Raw genomic sequence first — 20,264 nt, 5'->3', positions numbered from 1 at the left:
GAGTTGGGCGGAGGGTGTGGCATTGTGCTGCTGCTCTTGGGTTCTTTCCCCAGGTGACACAACTCTTTGAAGGCACTTTGCCATGTCCTAACCCTCTCGGCAAGAGACCAGAGCAGTCAGCACACTCCCGGACGCCCCGCCCCCTCCACCGCCCCCGCCCCCTCCGCCATTGGAGGAGCGCCGGCAGCCGGCTCCGCCTGCTCCGTCGGCCCCGCCCAGTTGTCCGTTGGAGGAGCGCCGGCAGCCGGCCCCGCCCACTTCGCCATTGGAGGAGCGCCGGCAGCCGGCCCCGCCCACTTTCCGGCCCCGCCCACTTCGCCATTGGAGGAGCGCCGGCAGCCGGTGGGGGAGAGGCGTGGGAAAGATGGCTGCGGCGTGTCGGAGCGTGAAGGTATCCGGGTCCTCGCCCCTGCGGCTTGCCCCGCTGAACCTGCTGGGACTTTGGCGGCCGTGGAAGTAGAGGGAAGAGATCGGTGCCGGGAAAATGGTCACGCGATTCTAGGCCCGGTATTGCGGCGGTGGGGCTCGGGAGGTGAAGGTCAACTCTCCGCAGCACGTGTATGTGGGGTGCCTGGGTGGACTCTCTCGGGATGAGAAGCGTAGAGTTGTCGGTAAGGAGAGGGGCACACCTGGAGAACGGGCAGATGAAAGGGTCTGCACAGCGTAACCGTTGACGGTACCTCTTCACAGGGCCTGGTCGCCGTAATAACCGGAGGCGCCTCAGGCCTAGGACTGGCCACAGCGGAGCGACTTGTGGGGCAGGGGGCCAGTGCTGTGCTTCTGGACATGCCCACCTCGAATGGGGAGGAGCAGGCCAAGAAGTTAGGAAAGAGCTGTGCCTTTGCCCCAACCGACGTAAGTGAGGTCACTTTACCCCCCCCCCCAAGGCACCAACCTGGGGACCCATGGGTCCCTCCCTCCCATAGGCTGCTGTCTGTGTGAAGGGTGGGCCCGTCTCCTTTTCTTAAAAACAAAACTAAACAGTTTTATTGATTTTTAGAGAAAGAGGAAGGGAGAGGGAGAGAGACAGAGAAACATCCATGTGAGAGTGAAACGTCCATCAGCTGCCTCCTACCTGGGATTGAGTGGGCCACCCAGGCATGTGCCCTGACCAGGAATCGAACTGTCCACCTTTTGCTGCACCCTACCACACCCAACCAACTGAGCCACACTGGCCAGGGCAACCCATCTCCTTTTCCCTTCACAACAGTGGGGATGGGGATTGGACATGTCATGATCTCCTGGAGGGGATATGTATAGTTTGAAAAACTCATAGTGCCCTGTAATTTTGTATTTACAAAGTTGGAAAACTTTTCATGAAAAAAAACTACAGACAGTAAAGCTTGATGCAATCATCTTAGGTTGGGGCACAAGAAAGCTAGTCTGTCTTCATATCTCTAATTCTCAAAACAGTGCTCTGATTCACAGCAATTGAGAATCTCCACTCATATGTGAAATTCTCAAAAGGGCATAGATTTAAAAAAACGTTTTGAAACACTTCTTTGTAGTATCTGACATTTTCAGCTTTCTCCACTTTTCTCTTGGCCTTTCCCTTGCTTATATAATTCTGCTGCCCCTCCCATAGGTTTAGTGGGGAGTGTGTGTGCTGGGTGATGAGTCCCTCCTCCACTTCTCCTCCTGAAGGTGACCTCAGAGAAGGACGTGCAAGCAGCTCTGGCTTTAGCAAAAGAAAAGTTTGGCCGTGTGGATGTGGCAGTCAATTGTGCAGGCATTGCGGTGGCCCTCAAGACATACAACGTAAAGAGGAACCAGGCCCATACCTTGGAGGACTTCCAACGAGTTATCAATGTGAGGCCTTGGAGATTCTCTAGGCCCTAGAGTCTAGGGGTAGGAATAAGATGTCTTGGGCTGTGGGTGCTCCCAAAGCTTTTAAGGGACAAAAGCCTGCCTCTGCCTCAGGTTCTAACCATGTCTCTACTGGTCCTCTAGGCCAGTGGTCGGCAAACTGCGGCTCGCGAGCCACATGTGGCTCTTTGGCCCCTTGAGTGTGGCTCTTCCTAAGCCTTAGGAGTACCCTAATTAAGTTAATAACAATGTACCCACCTATATAGTTTAGGTTTAAAAAATTTGGCTCTCAAAAGAAATTTCAATCGTTGTACTGTTGATATTTGGCTCTGTTGACTAATGAGTTTGCCGACCACTGCTCTAGGTGAATCTCATAGGAACCTTCAATGTGATCCGCCTTGTGGCTGGTGAGATGGGCCAGAATGAACCAGACCAGGAAGGCCAACGTGGGATCATCATCAACACTGCCAGCGTGGCTGCCTATGAGGGCCAGGTGTGTGAGCAGGGGCAAGGCTTGTGCCTCCTCAGTGACCTGTTGGGGGCCCTCCCACCTATGACCTTCACTCTTTCTCCAGGTTGGACAAGCTGCATACTCTGCTTCCAAGGGGGGCATAGTGGGCATGACACTGCCCATTGCTCGGGATTTGGCTCCCATGGGCATCCGGGTGATAACCATTGCTCCAGGTAAACCTATCCCCTCCCTGCCACATCTGGGATTGGGTGGGATCCATGGGCAATTGAGAGGAGAAGCAAAGCAGCAGCAGCCATCGTCCATCCCTGGGCATAGGGAAGCACTACAAGTAGGGCTAGGGAGAGGGGGGGACAGGGTAAACATGAAAGCAAGGGCGGGCCTCTGACTCTGTCTTGTCTAGGTCTGTTTGGCACCCCACTGCTGACCAGCCTCCCAGAGAAAGTGCGCAACTTCCTGGCCAGCCAGGTGCCCTTCCCCAGCCGACTGGGCCACCCTGCTGAGTATGCTCATCTGGTACAGTCCATCATCGAGAACCCATTCATCAATGGAGAGGTCATCCGGCTGGATGGGGCCATCCGCATGCAGCCTTGAAGGGAGGGGGCAGACGAAACACACTCTCTTCCACCCATCCTTCCCCTGGCATACTATACTCCAGCTTGGGAGGAAGCCTGGTAGCCATTTTGTAACTCTGCCCACTAATCACCTTCTGTGCCTAATAAAGTCTATTTCTTACAGGAAGTGGGCAGTGCTGTGTGCTGGGGGAACTGACATGGGGGAAAAGGTGAATGGGTGAAGACTGACAGATGCACAGATCCCAGGGGTGACATGGGAAAAGCAGTGCCTCACACCTTCGGGTCCTATTCTAACACGTGGCCTTGATTTTAGTGAACAACTTTATTACCTACGCTCACAGGTAGGGGTACTGGCTCTGCTATCTTCCTCTGGGAAATGGAAGGGGATCTGCAGCATTTTCCTCAAACTGCTAGCTTCTATGGGCTTCATGGGGGAGGGGGAAGGAAGAAATGACCATCTTGAACTCAGCGGCCACTGGTGTTGAACTGGAGGTTATATGGGACCGCAGCTTGACCGGTGTAGATCACTGAGTTCAGGTAATTCTGCCTGTGAAAGAATTGCAGAGGCCTCAACCAATGGGTTTTCCCCTTTCCCTGTCTTTCTGGCGTTCACCATTCCTCCCTACCCCTTGGCAGTCATCCCTGCTGCCACCCCCTAGAACTTACTGGGCTTTGTGGTCGTAAGCCAGCTGCTGGTTGAAGGAGCCCAGCCCCCTTCGGAATTCAGCACATAGTTGCCTCTCCTGTTCTTCTAGCTCCATGGATGCTTGGGCCAGGCATGCGGCCTGTCTTTCCCATTCGGCATCCCGTGCTTGTTCGGCCCGGCGCTGCACCTCCTTTTCACGCCATTGTGCTGCCTGGGCTTTCTTGATGCTGGTTTGATTCTCTGGAATCACGCCCTTCCCCTTCCCGCCATAGGGCAGGATCCGGGAGGCAGGGTTGGCCATCACAGGTTGTGGGGTGATCTGGGGTGTCTCATTCACTAGGTCACCCTTGATCTGGGCATGGATGTCTTTCAAATTGGCCTCCTGTTCACGCCGATATTCTTGCAGCCGTCGCTCAGCCACCTCAGCTGCCTGGTGGGATCCCCAAATGGGAGAATTTCAGTACCCAACCTCAGGGAACTTTCAGTCACAGGGGAAGGGGAGACATGGCCCTATTCTCCATCTCAAGGGCAGAAGGAACAGAGGTATTGCATGGCCCTTGAATGACCTAAGGTGGGGGAAGGGGTGGAATGGACAGAGAACTTCCCTGCCCTCTGGAAACCTTTAGGCTGAGCAGCTGGGGAAGGCAGGGGGCAGTGTTCTGTTCTCAAGTCAGCCTGAGTCAAGGTGGGGAATGGCATCTTCTGCCCTAAGAGTCCCCTAGGATAAAGGGGGAAGTCCTCAGGTAGATGAGAGGGATGGTGTTGATTTGAGAATAATTGTGAGGAGAAGCTGTGGCTAAGACTCCCCAGGACTTTGTTCAGGGGGATAGGGAGGGCTCAGAGCGCTGGATGGCTCAGGCCATACCTGGGCTTTGTGGGTATTGGCCATGGCATACTTCATGGCTATGCGGCAAGACTCCTCCAGCTTGGCCAGCTGGACGGCCCGAGCTTCCACAGCTATGCGCAGCTTCTCACGGAGCTCATCTATACAGAGAAATTTGACCAGGGCCCTGTACTGGCCTGCTTCATTCTGGGTTTGCTCATTCAGCCATTTGTTCAACAAGCATAATTGGTGTGTGTGTGTGTGTGTGTGTGTGTGTGTGTGTGTGTGTGTGTATGCATGTTTCGGAGTGCGGGTAATATCCTAATTGGAGGCATGTAGAGTGAGCTACTCTGTCAGGCTAAGGATAGCCAAAGCAGCAGTAACAAGGATTTTTCAAGTGCCTAACTGAAAGGTGCCTCCAGTGGACCTGGATCCCAGTGCCAGCTCTGCTGTTGCTTCTGAGCTGTGTGATCTTGGGGAGATCACTCCATCTCTCTGAGCCTCAGTCTAAGAGTCATGTGTTGGGTTCTGAGGACACCAAATTGATTTTTAGAGAGAGAGGAAGGGAAAGGGACAGAGAGATAGAAACATAGATGAGAGAGAAACACCATCAATCAGCCACCTCCTACACACCCCCTATTGGGGATCGAGCCCGAAACCCGGGCATGTGCCCTGATTGGGAATCAAACCATGACCTCTTGGTTCATGGGTTGACCCTCAACCACTGAGTCACACTGACTGGGTTTATGGGAACTTTAGACAGTGGGTGAGAGGACGGCTCCCAGGAGGAGGTGATCCTTGAAATACAGGTTGCATATTAGCCAAGAAGCAAAGGGCATTTCAGGCCACTGGCATAACCTGAGCAAAGGTATTAACACTTAAACCTACCACACTGGTCTTACAGCTTCTAGAGCATGCCAGACACTCCTGCCTCGTGGTTTTGCAAAAGATGTTACTCTTGGCTCAGCTTTCTTGCTTCCCTCAGTCTTTGCTCAAATGTTACTGCTTCAATGAGGTCTTCCCTCTCTCTCCTACCTAAAATGACAACCTGCCTACCTCCAACATTTATTTCCCTTCCCTGATTTTTCTCCCTAGGATTTGTCACCATCCAATATATTCTACATTTAAAATTATTTTTGCCTATTGCCCGTTTCTCTCCTCACTAGAAGGTAACCAGAGCGGGGAGCAAACCCACAGCCCAGGTACACGCATCCTTGACTGGGAATTGAACCTGTGACCCTTTGGTGCGTGGGCCGACACTCTAACCACGGAGCACACCGGCCAGGGCTAAACTGATTTTCTTGAAGGCATAGTTCTGTGGGCTTCTGGAGGGTGCCTGTCTTGTTTACTTTGGTCTTCAACTGATCATTCAGCAACGATTTATTGAGCTCCCTACACAGTGGTAGGCCCTGTACTAGGCAACTGGCATACAGGTGTGCACATGAGACATATGGATCATCTTTAGTGAGCCAACATTTTGGGGAGAAGACTGACATCCACAAATACTTTCAGAGTTAGTTACATCTGCAAGTGGTACAACAGAACAGAATGCTGTATAATAGGGGTAACTGAAAGGTGAGCAGTATGAGTAAATAAGAGATGGTCCTTGCCCTGGAAAGGCTTACTCGAATGGAAGAGGACGACGTGGCCACAGATAATGTTATAGTAATGGTAGCTACTAGTCATTGAGCACTGACTTAAAACCCTTAAGTGATGACCCACTGCCTACACAATAAAGTCACAATGCCTTAGTTTGGTGTTCTCTCTTCCTCCGAACTCTCAACCCTGGACTGCACTGATACTAAACTGTGTGTGAATCCTAAACCAGACCATTCACAGACCCAGTGCTGCAGATTGTGCTGCACACACAGAATCTCATTTCATCCTCACGTGAGCTCTGTGCCATGGATTCATTCCCATTTTAAAGACAAGGAAGCTGAAGCACAGAGAGGAAAATTCATTTGCCCAAACCAGCTAGTAATTGGCAGAGCTATTAGGTCTGTCTTCTCTTTACTGTGCTGCCTCCAGGTAATGAAATGCTAGGATTGTCCAGCTGGCGTGGCTCAGTGGTTGAGCATCGACCTATGAACCAGGAAGTCATGTTCGATTCCCAGTCAGGGCACATGAGGGTTGCGGGCTTGATCCCCAGTGTGGTGTGTGCAGGAGACAGCCAATCAATGATTCTCTCTCATCATTGATATTTCTCTCTCTCTCCCTCTCCCTTCCTTTCTGAAATCACTACAAATATATATTTATTTACAAATATATATTTAAAAAAAAAAGAAATGCTAGGCTGATGAGGACCAATGGCTATACTGTCAGTTACTGAAGAAAGTCAGGGAGCTTGAGGTCTGATCAATCTTTCAGCAGCAGTCCTAGGGGTAATTGGACCTTCTCTCCGCCCCCGTGCCCCACCTCCTCCCCACCACCTCCAGTTCTGGTCTCCTGGGTGCTGTCCCCGACTTGGGACTTTTTCCTACCAGGCCTCAGGTCTCAGCCTGGAGGGCCCAGCTACTTACCGGTACGCCTTTCATCAGCCCTGGCTTGCTGTTGCTCCTGTATCTGCTTATCCAGGTTGTGCCTCAACTGCTCCTGCTGCATTCTTATGGTCGCGGCCCTGCCTGGGTCCTCCCCAGAGAAGCACTGTAGGCTGGATGGGCTATAGTGGGCATCATTGTTAGCGTGAAGGGCTTGAAACCCCTTCCAGAGTTGGTCTGGACCCCAAAGGTTAAATTCACACTTATTCTTGAGCTGTTGTTTCTGCTCGCGAAACTCTTGGACTTTTTTGGCCAGGCGACGTGTCCGTTCTGCGTCTTCCTTTTCTAGCATCTGTGCTACCATATCATAGTGGACCTGGGCGGTACCTGGGGGTGGTGGGCAGGGACATGGAGGAAGCCCCACGGGAGGGACAGAGCCCACTCAGCATGGCCCCTGCCCCCAAGGCCCACCCGGTTTGTTCCATCACCCCCAGGCCTCAAGGCCCCACTTGGAGGCAGAACTGCCTTACTTAGTCCACTCAGTCCCATTCATTCTCCTCCTTGGCAGGCCTCTGGCCTTGGGCTTTTACCGTAAGCTTCTTCCTTGCACCGCTCTCTGATCTCCCGAAGCTTCCGCTCTTCTACCTGGCTGTTCAGGGTTCCAACATCCACCTGATCCCAAAGAAATTAGCTAAATTGTGGCAGAGGCCCAGCAGCAGGCCTTACTCTGCTCAGTAATCCTGTTTAAAAATCCTCCTATAGATTCCTAATACCTACTGGATAATAGTGTTGCACCTATAGCCCGGCCAGCATGGCTCAGTGGTTGAACATTGTCCTATGAACCAGGAGGTCACGGTTCAATTCCTGGTCAGGGCGCATGCCTGGGTTGCAGGCTCAATCCCCAGAAGGCGGCGTGCCAGAGGCAGCTGATCAGTAATTCTCTCTCGTCATTGATGTTTCTGTCTCTCTCTCCCTCTCCCTTCCTCTCTGAAATCAATAAAAACATATTTCAAAAAAATAGTGTTCCGCCATCTCAGCATGGTTCAGAAGCCCCTCGATAATCTAGCTCCTGCTCGTTCTCCAACCTCATCTCGGTACCCTCTCCTCTGTCCCACCCTCAGGAGCTCCACGCTTCCAGTTTCCTGCACATCTTAGTCCGTTTTGCATAGACAGCTTTTGCTCTGGCCACTTAGAACACTTTTCATCTGTTCTTTATGGAAACCTATTCATCCCTTCAGCACAGGCTTCACTTTCCTGACCCCTCCAGCAGGTGTACTCCCACAGGATCTCAGACCCACTGTCTGCATTATATTGAAGTTGGCCTCTCTTGGTGATTTCCTCCCCCAGACTGTGAGTCCATTAAGGGCCGAGATTAGGCCTCAGCTTTGTGTCGCTCCTGTGCAACCCACTGCTTGGCACAAAGCAGGCCCTAGGAAGTGCTGGCCAACAGGATCTTAGTCACACCACTCAAGCCTCAGCCAACCACTTACTTGGGTCAGGCACTCTGCTCTGGTTGACAGGGCTGCCACCCTAAGTTAATACCTCAACATTTCCTTTAGCCTCCGAGGAGGAGCTTAGAGCTCAAAGACCTGGGACTCATCCAAAACTACACACGTAGTACACAGCAGACCTGGCCTTGAGTGAAGGTGTGGGGTCTTTTCCACAATACATGCGGCATCCTCCCTTCACCCACCCCCTAATCTATTTTTTCTTAAACTACCAATGTTTTCTCTTTATTTTGATTGTAATTCATTCATTTAAACTGTTTCAAAACTGTGCAAAGGGGAATACAGTTTAGTGAAGAATGTGTCCCTCCCATCTCTGCCCTTCAGCCTGGCTAACAGTCTCTTATGTAGCCTTCTAGACAGAGTTTAGGCATATGCAGTACCAATATCCTTTGGACTTCTTTTGGTTCCATGATAGTTGTCTTTCAAAAACCAGGCCTGTTGGCCCAGAGCTGACTGGAGAAGAATCAGCTGTCACAGCTCTTCTTCCCCTGCAACCCCAACCACCTTCCCAGGCCCTTCCTGTGCCTACAAGTGGGTGCTTTCTCTCCCTCTCCTTCCTTTCCATCCCCAGGGCCTGCTCAAATGAGGGAGGGGCCCCGACCAGTGTGCTCAGTGGTTGAGTGTTGACCCATGAACCAGGAGGTCATGGTTCCATTCCCGGTCAGGCACATGCCCGGGTTTCAGGCTCGATCCCCAGTACAGGGCGTGCAGGAGGCAGCAGATCCATGATTCTCTCTCATCATTGATGTTTCTATCTTTCTCTACCTCTCCCTTTCTCTCTGAAATCAATGAAAATATATTCAAAACAAAACAAAACCCCAAAAAACATATTTTTTAAAATTCAGGGAGGGGGTAACAGGCACTGCTATGTTCCTCTCCAGGGGCAAAAGTGAGGTGGCTCTGGGTCCCAAGAAAGTCCCACTGCCCACTCACCCCTATGGTTCGGGTGCGCACATCAAGGAATCGTTTCTGTCGCTCCATCTCGCGATTTCGTCTAGCCTCAATGGCTGCCACCTCCTTGGGATCTAGTGGCAGGCTGTAAGGAAACATCTGGAGAAAGGGTGAGGTAGGATGCCCCATCAGTGCTAGACCCCACCCCCATTCCTTGCTCCCCATAGTATCTCACAGGTTGGTTAGTGATTCCTACTGATTTTACTTCCTGTTATATTTCATATTCGTATCCCCCATCTCTGCTGGGGCCACCTGAATTCAGGCCTCACAATCTGGTGCCAGTCTACCCCCACCTGCTGGATTTAGAAGAGTGTCTCCATGACCTACTCCCTGCTCCCCTTTCTAAGCCTCAAACTTACAACACTCTCCCTTCCACTTTATGCTTTATTCCGTTTTCCTCATTTCAGCAAATGGCACCACCATTACCCTTTTATTTATTTTTATTATTCTGCAGTCAAATGAAAAGCTACAGGGCTTAAAATTGCCTGTGTCCCTTCATACTTAGGGCAGCCCATTTTGGGCACGTAGCCAGCCAAAGCCACAGCTCAAAACATTGCGCAAACATAACTCTTATCATGTCCCTCAGGCAGTCTGCGCTAAGACTGACAAAATGTGTTTCTAAGGGCACAGAGCCCTTCGGCCATTAGGAAATCATCCTAACACAGAGAGCTCAGCTAATCTGAGGCAAGAAATCAGATTTGGGGTTTTTGAAGTAGATTGGAATCTAAAGCTTGAAATATTCATACCTTACATTTTTAAAAATTTTACCGTGTTTCTCACCTGCTTAAAACACTCCACTTGCCTTCTCACTGCACTTAGAATCAGATCCAAACTCCTAGACGTGAGCTTCCAAGATCCGCTTCCTGCACACCCCTCCAGCTCATCTCATGCCAGCAGCACCCCTGCTTACAGCGCCCCAGGTGCAAAAGTGAGTGAGTCCTCTAACAACACAACTGTTCCCACTGCAGGGCCTTTATCCACAGTTTTGTTTGGAATACCTTTCCTACAGCTAGTTCCCATCTTAAAAAAACATTGTGCCCTGGCCTATTTGTTCAGTGGTTGGAGCACTGGCCCTCGGACCTAATGGTTGCTGGTTGGATTCCTAGTCAAGGGCGCATACCTGGGTTGCAGATTTGCTCCTTGCTCCTGTAGGGGTGCATGCAGGAGGCAATCAATTGGTGAGTTTCCCATTGATGTTTCTCTCACATTGATGTCTCTATCTCTATCTCTATCTCTATCTCTATCTCTATCTCTATCTCTATCTCTATCTCTATCTCTATCATCTATCTATCTCCCTTCCACTCTCTTTCAAAATCAATGGAAAAAATATCCTCGGATGAGGATTAAAAAACACACAACCAGCCCTGGCCAATTTGGCTCCGTGGATAGAGCGTCGGCCTGCAGACCAAAGGGTCCCGGGTTCAATTCCAGCTAAGAGCATGTACCTAGGTTGCAGGCTCCTACCCAGCCTGGACTCTGGTCAGGGCTCATGCAGGAGGCAACCAATCGATGTGTTTCTCTCACATCAGTGTTTCTCTCTGTCTTTCCCTCTCTCTTAAAATAAATGAGAAAAAAAAAAAATCCTCGGGTGAGGATTTAAAAAAACACAAAAAACACAACCATTTTGTAACTGTGAAATATTAGATACACACAGGAGAATATATATAACCTGTATGTAAGTTAGGAAGCATGATAAAATAGAGACCCATGAACCAACTCTCCAATTTAGGAAATAGAACATGATCAATATTAAGTATCTTGTATCTCTTCTCCCTTGTTCTTACCCTGAGATATAACCATTGTCCCAAATGTTACCACTCCCTTACTAATATGCATTCATACACTGTGTGTACCATTCCCCGAACAACATTTTAAAACATTTTCTCATCTTGGGACTTTATAGAATATCATGAAGAATGTATTATTTTACATCTTGCTTTTTTCCACTCTAGTTCATTCTATCATTTAACAAATACTTGTGAAGTGCTCACTGTCACTCTTCTAAGCATTGGGAGACATCAAGGAGCATAAGTGATAAAACGCTGAGTCCTTGTGGAGGTTATTTTCTAGTGGGGCCAGACACACAATACAACAAAGAGTACATTAACCAGTTTGTAAGATGATGATAAGTGCTATGGGAAAAAATATAGAGCACGATAAGGGGCAACGAAAGTGCCAAGGAAATAGAAGGGGGTGTTTCAATTTTAAATATGGACATCAGGGGACACATAACTAAGAAGGTAATATTTGATTGAATATTTGAAGAAGTTGAAGGAGTCATCTATGCAGCTATCTAGGAAGAGAACACTTCAGACAGAGGGAACAGCAAGTGTGAAGGCCTTAAGATGGACACACATTTGCCCAACCGGTGTGGCTCAGTGGTTGAGCATCTATCTATGAACCAGGAGGCCACAGTTCAAATCCCGGTCAAGGCATATGATGTTTCTCTCCCTCTCTCCCCCAGCCCCCAATTTGTGGGCTGTATCCACAGTGTGTGTGTGGGGGAAAGGGGGGACTGTGCAAGAGGCAGCTGATCAATGATTCTCTCTCATCATGGATGTTTCCATCTCTCTCTCCCTCTCCCTTTCCTCTCTGAAATCAATAAAAAAATATACTTAAAAAAAGATGGACACACATTCAAGGCAACAGCAGGAGGCAACTGTGTGAGCAAAGGAAAGGTAGGTAGGAAATGTCATTAGAGAGATAATGCAGGGGCTAGAGCATGTAGGACTTTGCAGACCATTGGAAGGCTGTGGCTTTTACTCTGAAACAGGCAGCCATTGGAGGGATTTGAGCAGTGGAAGTGATATGTTTTGCTTTTGATTTTTAAAGGACAACTCTGGTTGCTGTGTTAACAATAGACTGGGATTAGGGGAGGCAAGGCTACAAGCCAGAAGACCAGACAGGAGGCTATAGCAGTCGTCTAGGCAAGAGATGATGGTGACTCACACCAGGTTGGGAATAGCAGAGGTGGTGAGAAGTGGTCACATTCTGGATATATTCTGAAGGCAGAACTGATAAGACTTTCTGATGGATTGGATGTGAGGTGTGAGAGCAGTGTCAAGAATAACTTCAAGCCTGGCTGGTGTTGCTCAGTGGACTGAGCGTCGTCCTATGCACCAAGAGGTCGCTGGTTCGATTCCTGGTCAGGGCACATGCCTGGGTTTTGGGTTTGGTCCCTAGTAGGGGGCATGAAGTAGGCAGCTTATTAATGTCTCTCTCCCTATCTCCCTTCCTCTCTCTAAAACCAATAAAAACGTATTTTAAAAAAGAATAACTTCAAGGATTTGGGCCTACAGAAGGATTATACATCTTTATCTCATTGCCCTCAAGTTTAGCCACATGATTTGCTTTGCCCTTTCCAGTGAGAGAATTGACATATGTCATTGCCAAGCAGAACTAAGAGCCATTAGGTGATAGCCACTTTTTCTCTTCACTCTCTGCTATGAGACTGGTAAGGGCTGCTCCTTCAGCCTGGGTCCTGGAGTGGTGACATAGAGCAGAGATGCAGCCAACCCAAGAAGCAGGAGTGAGAAATAATTTTTTTGTTTTTTTAAATATTTTTTTATTGATTTCAGAGAGCAAGGGAGAGGCAGAGAGATATAGAAATATCAATGATGAGAGAGAATCATTGATCGGCTGCCTCCTGCATGCTCCCCCTTTTGGGGATCGAACCCACAACCCGGGCATATGCCCTGACTGGCAATTGAACCGTGGCCTCCTGGTTCATAGGTCAACACTCAATAAATGTTGGTCTTTATAAGCTTTTGAGATTTTGGGGTTGTTTGTAACCTCAGCATAATTTAGCTTATCCTGACTGATATAAGGGAGTCTACAGCTATAAGGCAATAGGAGACCTCTAAGGGAATAGTGAGTGTAGATGGATAAGAATGTCCTAGGGGAGACAGGGAGAAGAGGAGCCAGCACTATAGGCTAAGGAGGAATAGCGAGTGAGGTGGAAGAAAACCCAGGAGTGTGGTGTCAGAGAAGCCAAGTGAAGAAAGTGCTTTTGGGAGGAGAGAATGAATGACGGATAATGGGTTAAGAGGAGAACTGAGAACTGTGTGTACTTAATAAAATGAGGATTGCTGATGACCATGACAAGAACATTTTTGGTAGAGTTGTGGGGATGAAAGCCTGATTGCAGTGGTTTCAATAAAGACAAGGACTCTGTGGCCCAAATAACCCGTTTATTTTTAGTTGCAAGAGAAAAAGAGGCGGAGGAATCTGTAGATTACAAGAGACTTATATATACAAGTGGGAAGGTTTCTGTAGCATATACCTAGAAGTGGAAGTGCTGGATCCCAGCACTTAAAGTATATTTAACTTTCAAGATAATGCTAACTTGTTTTCTGAGGAGATTGTACCAACAGTGTATAAAAACTACAGTATAGCCTGGTCGGTGTGGCTCAGTGGTTGAGCGTCAACCTATGAACCAGGAGGTCATGGTTCCATTCCCAGTCAGGGCACATACCCAGGTTTTGGGCTCTATCCCAGTGTGGGGTGTGCAGAAGGCAACTGATCAATGATTCTCTCTCATCGTTGTTGTTTCTTTCCTTCTCTCTCTCTCTCTTTCCCTCTCTCCCTTCCTTTCTGGAATAATTAAAAAAACCAAAAAACTACAGTGTATAAAAACGTAGGCACTCCACATCTTCACCAACACTTGGTATTGCAAGCTTTATAATTTTTTCCCATTTGTGCTTATAAAATTATAATTGATTTTGATTGGAATTTTCCTTATTGCTAATGAGGTTGTACCTCTTTTCATGTGTATTTTGGTCATTTTTATTTACTCTTCTCTGAAGTGCCCATTCATAGCTTTTGTTTGTTTTTTTATTTTTTTAAACTTTATTTTTAAATAATTATTGTTGAAAGTATTACATATGTCCTCTTTTGTTCATTTTTAAAAAATATATATTTTATTGAATTTTTACAGAGAGGAAGGGAGAGGGATAGTTAGAAACATCGATGAGAGATAAACATTGATCAACTGCCTCCTGCACACCCCCCACTGGGGATGTGCCCGCAACCAAGGTACATGCCCTTGACCGGAATCGAACCTGGGACCCTTCAGTCTGCAGGCTGACATTCTATGCACTGAGCCAAACCGGTCAGGGCTCATTTTTTAAATAATCAGGTTGTTTGCTCTTTTCTTATTAATTTTATGAGTTCCTTATGTATTCTATACAACAATCATTTGTTAATTTATATGTGGCAAACATCTCTAATTTGTGGCTGGTCTTTTCATTTTATTATTATTATTTAAAGTTTTTATTATTTAAGAAATCCCCTGAGGTCATAAAGATATTCTCCCATATATTCTTCTAAAATTTCTAAAGTTTTGCCTTTCTCATTTAAGTTTTTAACCTATTTGGAATTATATTTTGTATATGGTATGAGAGGTAGGGATTCAATTTGATTTGCCCCCAAGCTCCATTTCCTGTCAGATTGCTGTCCTTTGATCATTTTATTCCCTCAGCCTGATGATGACTGTTTCTCCAAGTTGAACTTCATTTATGGCTCCTCTTCTAGATTCTATCAACCAAACTTTCTCACTTTCTTGCACCTGTCCTAAGACTAAGACTCTTCTCAGCCTCAGGACTAACCCCAGCCTACTCATTCCATATGTCACCACAATACTTACATTGTGGTGACATATGGAATGAGTCACTGAAGGGAAGAATCCATAGATATTTTAAGCTTCTTGGACTGCTAAGGCCATGGCCTTAGTAATGAGTAGGTTTAAGGTGATAGGAAGATGAAGGGATGGAAGAGAGGGATATAAAAGATGCGGAATAGAGAGGGGGAAAGGACAGAGAGGTTAGAGTTGGGGGGCAGCGAAAGAAGGGGGAAGCAAAGGATGGGGCAGAAGGGGATGGAGAGGAGGGCATAGGATAGAGATGAGTCATGAAGAGGAAGATAGGAAGTGGGGAGAAGAGAAGGATAAAGGGTTCATACAAAATACCTTTCTCAGCAAGGACTCCCAACTTTGAAGCTCCTACTTGGGGTCCTGCTTCAGGTGCCAACAAGTGGCTCAGATCCACGTCTGCTCTTGGGCTACAGCGTCAGTCTGTGAACTCTGCTTGGAAGAACCCAGGGGGCGGGGGGGAGGGAGATGGGATAGGGTAGAACCTCTGGACAGCCCGTATCCCTGTCGCTTGAGTACCCTTATCTCCCTTTACACCCCATTTCCCTCCACACCTCGTCCAACCTCGAACTTCATCCCCCTCCGCCTCCGCCCACAGCAAGGTCTGAGTCATAGAGCACCGAATCCTCCCGCTGGCCCCTCCTTCCCGTACAGTCCTTCCCGACCCTGTCCTTGTTTGAGCTTTGTAACCGGGCAGGCGGCAGCCACAGCCGATCTCCCACCTTCCTCCTGCCCCGGAGGGCATAACCCTACTGTGATTTCTGACTCGTCTCAGCAAGTTTGACTTCCGACCCCTCGCGTCTGCTTTCTCCGATGCGATTTGGTTTGTTGCGGCGACTCTGTTGCCGAGCAACAGGGAAGGGGGCGGGCCCTAAACGCTTGTCGTAAGCTCGCACCCTGGCAACGGGTCAACAAAACTTTCACGCCAGCCGGAAAGCCCTCCTCCCCGGTTCCGGCCAGCGCCGGAAGCCGGAAATCCCGTTTGGCCTGGACTCATGCTCGCGAGGTTTGCTCTCCGCCCGGCTTGCACCGCGGTGTTTCCCGCGCAGGCTACTCCAGTTCCTGGCGTACGGCGCGGCCATTCGTACCGCCGCCGGCGCCGCCGCCGTCATGGGTTTCCTGAAACTGATTGAGATTGAGAACTTTAAGTCGTACAAGGGGCGACAGATTATCGGACCATTTCAGAGGTTTACCGCCATCATCGGACCCAATGGCTCTGGTGAGATTACCCTGCTACGGCCCTGCACACATCCCGCCCTGGACCCCTCTCCAGTATCATAGTACAACCCAGCCCATGCCACCTGAAATGTTGCGAACTGTAACAGGTTCCTCGCCCCTCCTTCGGGGGTACGGCCCAAAGCCGCTGTCCCGGCTCGGGGGCTCTGACTTGAACCTCTTCCCTAGGTGTCAGTTGCCCGCTCTTTACGCGCCCCCCACTCCAGCCCGAGTGGTACGCTCCGCCCGGTATGCGCCCCTTTCCTCTGCCCCCCTCCCGCCAAAAGTGGTCCAAGTCCGCTGGCAGCTGGATCCCCTCCTTGTATGAACCCTCTGGAAGGTGTGGGACTGCTGGTACCCCTCCCGTGGTCTCCGGTCCCAAGCGGTACATTTAACCCGTCCCGCCTCACATTGGTACGCTCCGATTTCGCCCCCCTTTTTTTGTGTGCTCTCTTTCGGAGGCGGGCAATTTTGAATTTGAGACCCAGCGCTGGCGTCTCCAGAGTGCTTGGGGTCTCCATCCTCCATCCCCGGCCGCCCTCCCCAGCTCAGAGGTGGATATGCCTCGTTCTCGCCCCTGTGCTAGCACTGAAACCGCTAAAAAGTCAGAACTTATTCAAGCTCACCAAATTAACCGAGTGCTTACTGTTTTATAAGGAGTTATCAGGATGCTGCGGAAATAGCGCAGAATAGACTAAGCCATGTTCCCTGGAAAGTTACGTAATCCAGAAAGAGAAAATAGGATCTTTTGCAGCTGCGATAAGCGCTGTGCCGGAAATGAGTCCAGACCGGTAGATGTTATCGAGCGACTTGGGTGGCTGGGTGGCGTCTGTAGTTAACAATACTGTATTGTATATTTAAAAGTTGCTAAGAGAGTAGATCTCAAACGTTCTCATCACAACAAAAAAATTGTAATCATGCGAGGTGATGGATGTCAGCTAAACTTACTGTGGTGGTCATTTTGCAATATGTACAAATATGGAATCATTTTATTGTACACCTGAAACGAGTAACATGTTATGTCAGTTATATTTCAGTAAAACGGTGAAAAAAGAAAGGGTAGTCAGGTCAGGCCACTATTTCATATCTTAACTTCCCATCTCTAAATGATACACTGTGTGTTTCACCCATCTACCCTCTCAAGAGTTTGTTTGGAATCCTGCTGTGCTACTCCAGCCTGGAGTTGCTCTAGCTAAATCATTCACTAGTCTGAGGTGGCTGCCTTTATTGAAGTAGCTCTAACTGTGGACCTCCCTTGGAGTCTTGCCTGTTTGGCTCTCAGTGGAGAGCAGGGTTTCTCAACAGCTGCACTGTTGACATTTCCAGCGAGGTGATTCTTTGCTGTGGGCTTGGCCCTGTGCATTTCAGGCTGTTTAGTGGTATCCTTGGCTTCTACCCTCTGGATGACAGTAGCACCCCCGCACCCCGAGATGGGACAACAAAGAATGTCTCCGGACATTACTAAATGCCCCCTGGGGGTTGCAAAATCACTCCCCCTACCAACCTCTTGAGAACCACTGACTGGCTTAGAGGGCTAATGCTTGGGGTTCCGCTCCAGTTTCTTAGAATTTGGAAAGGAGGCAAGAGGCACCTCTTGTCATTTGGTCCCCTCAACATGGGTCGGTAGATTTGTATACCCGGCTGTTCTGAAAAGGCCTGACCTCCCCTCTTACCCTCTTTCTTCAATGCCCAACTCCATGAGGCATTCCTTGATCCCCTCAGTGAATTGCTCTTCTCTGGCACACAGTAGGCACTTGCTACACATTAACATTTTTCTCCTATCTTGTATTCATGGTATGTTTTTGTATCTTTGTTACTGGTCTAGGAGTGTTTCAAAGAACACATTTCTTAAAACGTTTTGTCACTGTTCAGCTCATAATGCATGTTATAAAAATGTTTATAATATTGAATGATTGTGAGTAGGCCGGCCTTTGTGAGATGTCCTTAAGTCTGGGGAGAGCATGGGAGAGGCCCTAAGGTTACAAATGAGTGTCTAATAGGCTGACTCCTGGTCTGCATGGTGTGTTAGTCCTGCTGTGATGAGGGAGACCTTGCTGAGTCAGGCTTGTTAGAATGGGACTGCCATTTATTGAGCACCTACTGTGGGTTGAGTACTTTATTTATGGGGCCCTTTTACATTGACATTCTCACAATGACCCTAAGAGGGAGAGCCCATTATCTATGCTTTGTGTATGAAGAGGCTGAGGCACTAAGAGTTGCAATCGCTTGCACACTGATTCCCAGAGCCAGGGCTAGAACCTATGCTTGTCCAAGCCTGTGCTCCTGCCACTCCAATGGAGGACTATATGCCAAGGATTGTTTTAGATGTTTTGCCCACGAGTCATGGTTTCTCACATTTTCCAGGTGAGGTCAGCTAAGAAATAGTGAAACTAAATACAACTTAATCTATTGGACTAGAACCCAAGCTTTTTTTTTTTTAAATCTTTATTTTTTTTGAAACTCTTTATATAGATTTAAAAACTTGTTAACAACTTAATTGTTGAATGTTGAACCAAATATGATTCTTTGCTGTCTTTGTAAAAAATTATCTTTATTACAGATGCCCCCATTTCCCCCCCATTGACCCCTTTTTTAGCCTGCCCCTCCCTCCCCCACCCCCCCAGGCCTTCACCACACTATTGTGTCCATGGGTTATGCATATATGCATATAAATTCTTTGGTTAATCTCTTCCCACCCCCCACCTTCCTCTATTGTTGAAAGTATTACAGATGTCTCCCCTTTCCCCCCATTGGCCCCCTCCAGCCCACACCCATCCCCCAAAACATTAAAAAAACAGTTTATTGATTTTTTAGAGAGAGAAAAGGAGAGGGAGAGAAAAACATCCATGTGAGAATGTAACATCAATTGCCTGCCTCCTGCACACTCCCTACTGGGGATCAAGCCTTCAACTCTGGCATGTGCCCTTGATGGGGAATGGAATCAGTGACCTCCTGGTGCATGGGATAATGCCCAGCCTACTGAGCCACACCTGCCTAGAACCCAAGCTCTTAATCGCTGTCTCAAACTGCCTCCTTGGAAGGACCCGGGCTACCGTTTTTATAGCTGGATCGTTTTTATAGCTGGATCGTAGATAGGTGTTAGAAATCAGATCCTCAGTTCAGTCACGTAACATGTTTGGGGAGAACCTTGAGATATAATTTACAGAGATTAAACTGTTCCCTACCCCCTAACCCCAGTCTAAATTTTTTTAAAATATTTTTTTCTGAGTCTAAACTGAAGAAAATAAAAACTGTGACTTCTCTACTGAAGAGATAACCACTCGTAATGTTAATCATATTTACTTGAATAGCTAATAAATGCACATGGTATAAAATTCAAAAAAATCCCAGGGGATATACAATAAAAAGAAAATTCCATTTCTTCCCTGACCTGTTACCTACTTTCCTTTCCAGAAGTGACTACTGTTAAACTGTTTGCATTTTCATGTGGTTTTTTTCTTGTGCCTTTCCCTCTCCCCAAGTTTTTATTATGAAAATTTTCAGACATACATGTATGTTTTGCTTAATCATTTGCAAGTAAATTGTAGACTTAATGACATTCACCTCTAAGGGATTCAGCATTCATCTCCTAAAACCATTCTCCTGTGTTACCAATATACCATTATCACACCTAAGAAAGTTAATTTCCTCATGTCGTCAATCACCCAGTTCATATTCAGGCTTCCCTAATTGCTCCCAAAAATGTCTTTTGGGGGTTTTGAGGGGGGACAAAATCCAATCAGAGTTCATGTACTGCCTTTGCTTATGTCTCAGTTATCTCTAGTGTTCTGGAATGGTTCTCCTAACCTTTCTTTTTGACATTGACTCTGAAAATCCCAGGCCAGTTGTCTTGTAGAATGTTCCACATTCTGTTTGTCTTAAGGTTTCCTCATGGTGTCATTTACCATGTTCCTCTAACTGCTGTATTTCCTGTCACCCTGAAGGGAGGTCTAAAGACTTGTTTAAATTCAGGTTAAATATTTTTGGGAAAATAACTTCCTAGATGCTGTGCCCTTCATATTGTATCACAATAGAATAATGCCTTTAAAAAAACTGTGGCAAAATACACACACAAAAATTTGCTATCGCAACCACTTTTATTTTTATTTTATTATTATTTTTAAAAATCCTCACTCAAGGATGTGTT

At 47.8% G+C, this 20,264-nt stretch overlaps 3 protein-coding genes across 9 annotated transcripts in view; 2 read left to right on the top strand and 1 right to left on the bottom strand.

Moving 5' to 3' along the window:
• The first annotated feature begins 279 nt into the window (after window positions 1–279).
• HSD17B10 (hydroxysteroid 17-beta dehydrogenase 10) lies at window positions 280–3,016 on the top strand. Of its 3 annotated transcripts, none has more exons than XM_036304416.1 (6): window positions 280–391; window positions 691–855; window positions 1,645–1,809; window positions 2,171–2,299; window positions 2,382–2,490; window positions 2,679–3,016. In XM_036304416.1, the coding sequence occupies exons 1-6, from the start codon at window positions 365–367 to the stop codon at window positions 2,867–2,869; spliced, it is 786 nt and encodes a 261-aa protein (XP_036160309.1). In that variant the 5' UTR covers window positions 280–364; the 3' UTR covers window positions 2,870–3,016. The 3 variants fall into 3 exon arrangements, with proteins under 3 accessions (XP_036160309.1, XP_036160308.1, XP_036160310.1); XM_036304415.1 differs by having other exon boundaries at window positions 330–611; XM_036304417.1 differs by having other exon boundaries at window positions 331–532.
• Window positions 3,017–3,156: 140 nt separating this feature from the next.
• RIBC1 (RIB43A domain with coiled-coils 1) lies at window positions 3,157–15,744 on the bottom strand. 2 transcript variants are annotated; one of them, XM_036304412.1, is made up of 8 exons: window positions 15,625–15,744; window positions 15,221–15,334; window positions 9,238–9,354; window positions 7,387–7,468; window positions 6,839–7,183; window positions 4,362–4,480; window positions 3,517–3,926; window positions 3,157–3,397 (listed from the first exon to the last, which is right to left on the bottom strand). In XM_036304412.1, exons 3-8 carry the CDS (start codon window positions 9,352–9,354, stop codon window positions 3,316–3,318), a joined length of 1,155 nt encoding a protein of 384 aa, XP_036160305.1. In that variant the 5' UTR covers window positions 15,221–15,334; window positions 15,625–15,744; the 3' UTR covers window positions 3,157–3,315. The 2 variants fall into 2 exon arrangements, with proteins under 2 accessions (XP_036160305.1, XP_036160306.1); XM_036304413.1 differs by lacking the exons at window positions 3,157–3,397; window positions 4,362–4,480 and having other exon boundaries at window positions 3,783–3,926.
• A 197-nt stretch (window positions 15,745–15,941) lies between these two features.
• SMC1A (structural maintenance of chromosomes 1A) overlaps window positions 15,942–20,264 on the top strand; it is a 29,772-nt gene continuing 25,449 nt past the window's right edge. For 2 of the 4 annotated variants that reach the window (XM_036304409.1, XM_036304408.1), the window contains exon 1: window positions 15,942–16,121. In XM_036304409.1, coding sequence (XP_036160302.1) covers window positions 16,013–16,121 — 109 coding nt within the window. In that variant the 5' untranslated portion in view covers window positions 15,942–16,012. The remainder of the gene's footprint in view (window positions 16,122–20,264) is intronic. The other 2 variants (XM_036304411.1, XM_036304410.1) reach the window with 2 other exon arrangements.

The sequence above is a fragment of the Myotis myotis genome, unplaced genomic scaffold, assembly GCF_014108235.1.
Source record: "Myotis myotis isolate mMyoMyo1 unplaced genomic scaffold, mMyoMyo1.p scaffold_m19_p_4, whole genome shotgun sequence".
Lineage (NCBI taxonomy): Eukaryota > Metazoa > Chordata > Mammalia > Chiroptera > Vespertilionidae > Myotis > Myotis myotis.
The sequence above is the reverse complement of the archived record's forward strand: the minus strand, read 5'-3'. Positions and strand labels throughout refer to the sequence as shown.

Coding starts and splice junctions, on each gene's coding strand:
- RIBC1 (XM_036304412.1), bottom strand. CDS start 9,354: ATGTTTCCTTACAGCCTGCCACTAGATCCCAAGGAGGTGGCAGCCATT. Junction 7,184..7,386: donor GTGCAAGGAAGAAGCTTACG/GTAAAAGCCCAA, acceptor CACCACCCCCAG/GTACCGCCCAGGTCCACTAT. Junction 4,481..6,838: donor GGCTGATGAAAGGCGTACCG/GTAAGTAGCTGG, acceptor TTCTCTGTATAG/ATGAGCTCCGTGAGAAGCTG.
- HSD17B10 (XM_036304415.1), top strand. CDS start 561: ATGTGGGGTGCCTGGGTGGACTCTCTCGGGATGAGAAGCGTAGAGTTG. Junction 1,810..2,170: donor ACTTCCAACGAGTTATCAAT/GTGAGGCCTTGG, acceptor CCACTGCTCTAG/GTGAATCTCATAGGAACCTT. Junction 2,300..2,381: donor TGGCTGCCTATGAGGGCCAG/GTGTGTGAGCAG, acceptor CTCTTTCTCCAG/GTTGGACAAGCTGCATACTC.